We start from the raw sequence: 6,544 nt of genomic DNA on the forward strand, positions 1-6,544 counted from the left end.
GCTAGTAACCGGAAAAAAAAAAAAAAAAAAAAAAAAAAAGACTAAGATAACTGCGTAGCAAAAAGAGTAACTGAATAGAAGAATAAAAGTATGGGTTTTGTGAAAGCCCAGCTAAAGTACCGAAGAGTTTTAGATGGAAAAAAAAATGTCTTTGTGTTTTCAGGAATGTAATTAAAGAGGAGAGAGAGTTGGAAAAGGTAATTATGTGGTTGACTTATGTTCCAAGAAAGTAATGAAAAAATATTGTTTTCCTTTTTAAATAATATGATATGCATTTTGAGCCATTGAATGGTGAATCATATGAGGGTTAAAAAAGTGTGTATAAATGTGTGGTTTTCGTGTGTCCTCCAATCCTGATGCTATATATATATATTAAGACGCAAATTTTTATTTGGGTACACTGGGGTGGATGCTAAACTCTAATCAATTGGCATAATATTTCCTCTTTATTTTTTTTGATGAACTATTTCCTCTTTATTTTTGTTCACCCCAGGAGGAGAGAATGGGACCAAGCACAAGGAACAATGTTCTGGCCTCTCCTTTGTTGGATGAAGTTGACAAAAGTTTGTTTAAGGCCCAAGTAATAGGCCTTGAAATGATCCAATTTGTATTTGTGATAGGTGTAACACTGTTGGAGCTTGGCTTAGCCCAATAGAAAGAGATTATTTGATCAAGAATATGTATTTAGTGATTTACGCATTATATTCTAACTTCTAATCAAGTCATTGTGCTCTGAATGGGAAACTAGCTCATATTAGTTTTGTTCTATGCCTTGTATGACTTAAGTACTTTTTAAATTATACTTTTATGTGCTGGTATAGGTGAAATCCTGAAGGATTAGCCCTTGATTAGGCTAGAAATGCACTAATCGGGCTGGATATAAGCATATCAAACTGCAAAGTCTAGAGCTAATTTCTGGCTTTTTCCAATTGGATATAAGGGAAAACAAGTAATAAATGCTAAATGAACACTTTCAAACTTAAATTCAATTGAAAGAAATGATTTTGAACTTAAGATTTCTCTACTCATTTCATTATCAATATAAACTTAAAGTAAAATGACAGGAACACAACTCAGAACTGAGGATTTCTTGATTCAATTCATTGCAGTCATAAATTTGAATGTAAACGAACAAGTAAATCTGATAAATTGAAGTACTGGTGCTGAAAATGAACAAAGCCTAGCAACTAGGAATCGATACCAAATGTTGGCAAAACAATAAACTAAAAAAGATAACTCAGGAGTTGTCAACTGGATCTCTTGGAGCAAGAGAGGTTTGTTTAGTTCAACGAGATCAAGTCTTGATCGAGTGTGAAGTTTGTTTCTGAGAGAGAAGCTGTGTGTTGAGAGTTGTGCTCTGCATCTATTTATAGGCTCCTTGGTTCTTGAATTTGCACGCTTGGTGAAAAGATGGTTGAGTATGTGTCAGTTCTTTCTTTGCGGTTTAAAATGGTGAACCAATACATTGATTTCTGCACCGTCGATAGTGGCTTGTCCCAACATGGCCTTTTCTTCAACCAGTTAATGTAGTATACCTTCATGGTTCAAATCGCATTTAATGCGGTTGCTCAACCTTTCCCTTCATTGTTTGACTTTTCCCAGCTGTCGAAGTCAACTTTGAGTTTTTACCTGAATAATCACGCCATTAACCGGGTAAAATCAATTTTGAGTTATAAACAACGGCTTTATTTCGGAAAATTAGAAATATTAGGTCTGCTTGACCTTGGGCCTATACCTCTGGGTATTTAATTCTATGAATTCGAACAGCCCAAGGCCCATTCTGATTTTAAAATCCCTAAAATGGGTTTTTTTTCCATTCCCAAACAATTTCTCTTTTCTTTTCTTTCAAATTATGTTTTGTTTTAGCTCTGAGTGACATTGGACCCGGATGAGAAAAGAACAAGCTCTTCTTTGAGAAAAGAATATTATACAAGCAAAGCAAAGCATAGTTAAAGCAAGAAATAAGTTCCCAATATTGTAAATTTCTTGAAAGCCCTTTGTGAAACAAGTTAAAAGGATATTAGGCCTTTCAAAGGTCCCCTGAAATTCAGCCACTGCTGATTTTATGTAAAAATAAGTTACATGAAATTTTATACTGCCAGCAAAAGAAGCATATACTTGGCAAGCTTTTATGACTGATATGAGGATTTATCTCACAGCATCCATCCAGGGATGAAACCGTTGACTTGTTGGGCATGAGTTGTGGCACTCATCTGCTCTGACCCCACATTAGAGTACCTGCAAAATAAAAGTTTATCAATTAGGATATATATATATATATATATATATATGGTTATTAATCAAGTTTAAAACACACTAATTAAGATTAATTAATTAAAAATTACATCTTTACCCTATTTGCAAGGTGGGATTGCAATCCAAGGGCTGGAAGAACCCTTGAGATTGAGCATGCTGGGTCCCATATGCCATACCCCCCTGGTTTCCACCTTCCCATGATTGTCTAATTTGGTTTCTTGAACTAATGTCATCCAACTGCAATATGGTAATAAAATTCAATGTATTATGTAAATTGGTTCTATGTTTTCCTGGTTTTGTTTTGAAATTACCTTCAATGTCAAATCCCTGTTTGCTTCTATTAACATCTGTTCCTGTAATTAGAACAAGCTAATTAATATTATAACCACATGAAATTGCAATGCCTTGATGATATCTTCAAAACATGGAGGCAAATATATATATGTGTACCTTATTTTGAAGGTCAGAAAGTTGGTCCAGCATATACTGAGTCTGCATAACAAGATGAGATAACAATCAATGCAGCAACTTTCTGAGTCTGTAAATGTAAATTATTGAAGTTGATATGTTACCTTAGTGGACCTAACTTGCTTCAAGGAGGACTCAAGTTGACGCTCAAGCTGCTCAAGCTCCTTTGTGTTTAAGGGACCCAAGTCTTCTCCAAGAAGGTTTCTACAGAATTTATAAGGAGAAATGATTAATGAGTTAACTAATCAAGTCAGCTAATTCTATCATTCACAAAGCAAGTACCTCTGAGTTCGTTGTAGGGACTCAAATCGACCTTTCAGTTTCAAGTACTCGCGGTAGCTGCTCTGCTACACATGAACCGAAACGAAAATGTATTAGACGCATTCTATTAGATGATCATCTATAAGCCACATTCCAAAAGCAAAGTAAAAGTTTTTTAACTTCATATATATATATACACAATATGGCAAAGTTGCAATTTAGGTGCTACCTCAAGTTCCTTGGCAGGTTTGTTGACTTCCACTTGACCATAACTGCACTTCTGGTACCTTTCCAGTGTTTTGAGTATGCTGCTAAAGAAGAAGGCGCAGGGCAAAAGAAAAAGAAAAAAGAAAAAAGAGCCAATTAGGATACTACTGAAAATGAATTAAAGATTCAAAATTTTATGTGTGAGAAGAACATTATTAAACTTCTTCTTTCTGCCTTGCACTTTACTTTGCAGAATCTGCAGACCTTAAATTCTGAAGGCTGACCTATTTGTGAAGCCTACTCGATCTATGGTTGTTGCTTTAAAATTAGGAAACCCTATACCCTATATGGCACTTTAGGAACATCTATAGCCATGTTGTAGAACTATTTTCCCACCAAAAGACACCTATAGCCAAAATACCACTGGCCATTTGACAAATGATTGCATAAAGTATATATATTCACTAAAATAAACATTTATACTCCAATTTATACTTACAAGCAACAGCTGAAGAGAATTAAAAGTTTTGAAAAATGATACTCTAAAAAGAAAAGTTTCGAAATGACACAATAAGAACAAGCTAGTTGATTTCCATGCTTCGATGGAAGCAACTAGTGATAAAGAATCGATTTTCAACACGTTTTTTGTACATTAAACAAGAAGAGGTCATATTATAGAGAGTAGAGTACTCCATCACATAAACCATTCCATGTCAAACAAGAAGAGGTGTCATGATAGACAATTTTATGTATTATGTTGTCTAATTGCTTCTGGATGCATTCAAGCAAGATTGTACATGATCGATGAATTAAAATTGACATATCAAACAAGGGGAATTCTCCAATAAGTATTTAAGTTAAGGATTAGTTACGTATTTTTAATCTCAGCTGTTGGATTGCATTAGATTTAATATGCAACATACATGCAATCCAAAGATCGAGATTAGAAATATATAACCAATCATTAATATAAAATACATATTGAAGAATCTCCCAGCAAACAATTTGACGATAACTTTTTTCTCTACATACTAATTACATGAAAACATAAACCCAAAAAATCTTATTTTTTTAGTATTAGAGTAAATGGATTTCTGTTAGTAGTCGTCATTTCAGTGAAGCCAAACAAAAGAATTATATTAAAAGAAAAAGATAATGACAAGCAAATTAATTGATTGTAAACATCACCACAGCTATGCTTGTCACTCGTATATTCGTGAACCTCTTTCCTTGAACCAAGTCTATGACTCTGACAACTCTAACAATTCATGATTTCCTTTTCATATGTATGATGCAACAAAAGTTAACTAATTCTCAAGAAACTTCAATATTTTGCATTTCAAATTTGTAAACGACCTGTTGCATTAAATATTAGACCTGTTCAATCCCAACTTCGTGGTTATGGTTGGCTTATGCTTATCACATATCAAACATGTCAAAACCCTAGAATGTTTGCTCATATGCACAATCAAAAGTATAATTTACATATGACAATAAACAAAGGAAAAAAACTGAACAAATCTTGAATGCAACAAATGGTTCACTACACACTTTTCTTTAAGAAGTGGCCAAGCAAAAAGAAAAAAACTTTTTTCCAAGTAGTGCATGATTTGAAAGAAGTCACTGGTTGTCCGCTGTATAATAGATAGGGTTTTCCTCATTGATAGATGTGTCAATTACATACCATTGAACTCTGAGTCCGAAATTCTATACCAAAAGAAATATAGGATCATCATGATCTCAAGCTTTTGATACTCACACACACCTTTGCAGCCAATCCACCAATTCTCTCTTTCACTCAATCCATTCACACAAAGGGGACCAGAACAAGTTAGTGCAAAAGATAATTAAGTTTAACTCTAATTTTTATCTAATTATATAAATTTTAATTCTAAGGTAGGCAAAGGGGAGAAATCAAAGGCAATGTTTTTTTAGCTACCAAAAACAAGAGGAACCATACTAGGAAAAAAAATACTCCGAAGAGAAAAGGAATAGGGAATCCTTGTGATTCAGATCCAGAAATGCAAGATTTAGTACCCAAAAAATTTGAACAAAATATTACTTTGTGAAATCAGATAATAGAATTAGATGAACATCCAATTTTTTTTTTTTTTTTAAGCTTCAATAAATCACAAGAGGAAAAGAAGAAGAAATGGAATGTTTTCAGGAAATGGAAATTAAAATATGCATCATCATGAGTAATTAATATTTCCAACATAGCTTTAAAAATTAAATTGAACAAAAAAGAGAGAAACTTTGTGATAAGCTTTTGCACTTGTGGAAGCAAAGATCTCATTGGATCCCAATGAAACCCATGAAGAAATAAAAGAATTTGTATCATCAGCCTTATGAAATGAATTAATCAAACCAAAAAGATAGAAACTTTGTATATGAAAGATGCAAGCTTGAACTTGTAAAAGCAAGATCATATGGATCCCAAAAACCCCATGAAGAAATCAAAGAAACTAGAGAGTATAATTAAACAGATCCAACTCATATAAATCTAGAAGGAAGAAATGAGATGAGAGAGAGTGAGTGAGTGAGTGAATGAATGATGTGTGTTGAGTAATTAAAATTTACCTAGAGCTGCTACAGAACTCATAGAGCTTGCCACGGTTAGAGAAGATGATGAGAGCAACCTCAGCATCACAGAGAATAGAGAGCTCATAGGCTTTCTTCAGAAGCCCATTTCTTCTCTTTGCAAATGTGACTTGCCTGTTTATCTTGTTCTCTATCCTCTTGAGTTCCACTCTTCCCCTCCCCATGTCCTTGCCAGCTAAAATATTATCCACCCAATCAACCACACACACACCCCCCTTAATTTTATTTCCCTTTTTTTATATATTTTAATTTTTTTTTTCTATATATCAGAAGTTTTGATCTCCACAATATTTTCTTTCCCTTTTCTTGTTCTTCTCTCTCTCTTTGGTACAAGCTGATCCTCCTTTTGTAGGTCAGTACCAAACTGTAACCAAATTTGTGTAAAACAAGAGAAAGTTAGATACTCACTCAGTGGAAAACCCTAAAGAAAGATAAGAGAGAGAGAAAGAGAGAGAAAGAGAAAGATCAGAGCTTGTCTTGTAGCTTAGAGTTTGAGTTCTCTCTCTTGAGTTTTGGCTTTTAACCTGAGGTTCTAAATCTACACCCAGAAACTCTGAAATGAAATTTAGGGTTGGTGTTCTTTCTAGTTTCGTATAAAATCTCTTCTTTTCTTTCTTTTGTACTGTTTCTTTGGGCTTAGAGAGAACTCAACAACCAATCACAGCTTGAGCGCGTTCGGCTCTGTCTGTATGTCCCCATATCTCCATTTATTACTCACTGTGTCTTTCCAACTCAACAAGACTTTTTTTCT

The 6,544-nt window shown here is 33.9% G+C and overlaps 1 protein-coding gene across 4 annotated transcripts; it reads right to left on the reverse strand.

Annotated features, from left to right (window-relative positions):
- Nucleotides 1–1,949: 1,949 nt before the first annotated feature.
- On the reverse strand, nt 1,950–6,465 carry LOC110759068 (agamous-like MADS-box protein MADS2). 4 transcript variants are annotated; one of them, XM_021961090.2, is made up of 8 exons: nt 5,773–6,465; nt 3,215–3,296; nt 3,007–3,071; nt 2,829–2,928; nt 2,707–2,748; nt 2,568–2,609; nt 2,354–2,493; nt 1,950–2,238 (listed from the first exon to the last, which is right to left on the reverse strand). In XM_021961090.2, exons 1-8 carry the CDS (start codon nt 5,955–5,957, stop codon nt 2,154–2,156), a joined length of 741 nt encoding a protein of 246 aa, XP_021816782.1. In that variant the 5' UTR covers nt 5,958–6,465; the 3' UTR covers nt 1,950–2,153. The 4 variants fall into 4 exon arrangements, with proteins under 4 accessions (XP_021816782.1, XP_021816784.1, XP_021816783.1 ...); XM_021961092.2 differs by having other exon boundaries at nt 3,215–3,293; nt 5,773–6,464; XM_021961091.2 differs by having other exon boundaries at nt 3,007–3,068; nt 5,773–6,464.
- Nucleotides 6,466–6,544: the final 79 nt, after the last annotated feature.

Source organism: Prunus avium, chromosome 3 (genome assembly GCF_965620075.1).
Source record: "Prunus avium chromosome 3, drPruAviu1.hap1.1, whole genome shotgun sequence".
NCBI classification, from domain to species: Eukaryota; Viridiplantae; Streptophyta; class Magnoliopsida; order Rosales; family Rosaceae; genus Prunus; species Prunus avium.

Excerpts from the sequence above, each read along its gene's own strand:
- LOC110759068 (XM_021961090.2), bottom strand. The coding sequence starts at position 5,957 with ATGGGGAGGGGAAGAGTGGAACTCAAGAGGATAGAGAACAAGATAAAC. Across the intron at positions 2,749-2,828 it reads AGCAAGTTAGGTCCACTAAG|ACTCAGTATATGCTGGACCA; the intron begins GTAACATATCAA and ends CTTGTTATGCAG. Across the intron at positions 2,610-2,706 it reads TTTCTGACCTTCAAAATAAG|GAACAGATGTTAATAGAAGC; the intron begins GTACACATATAT and ends TTCTAATTACAG.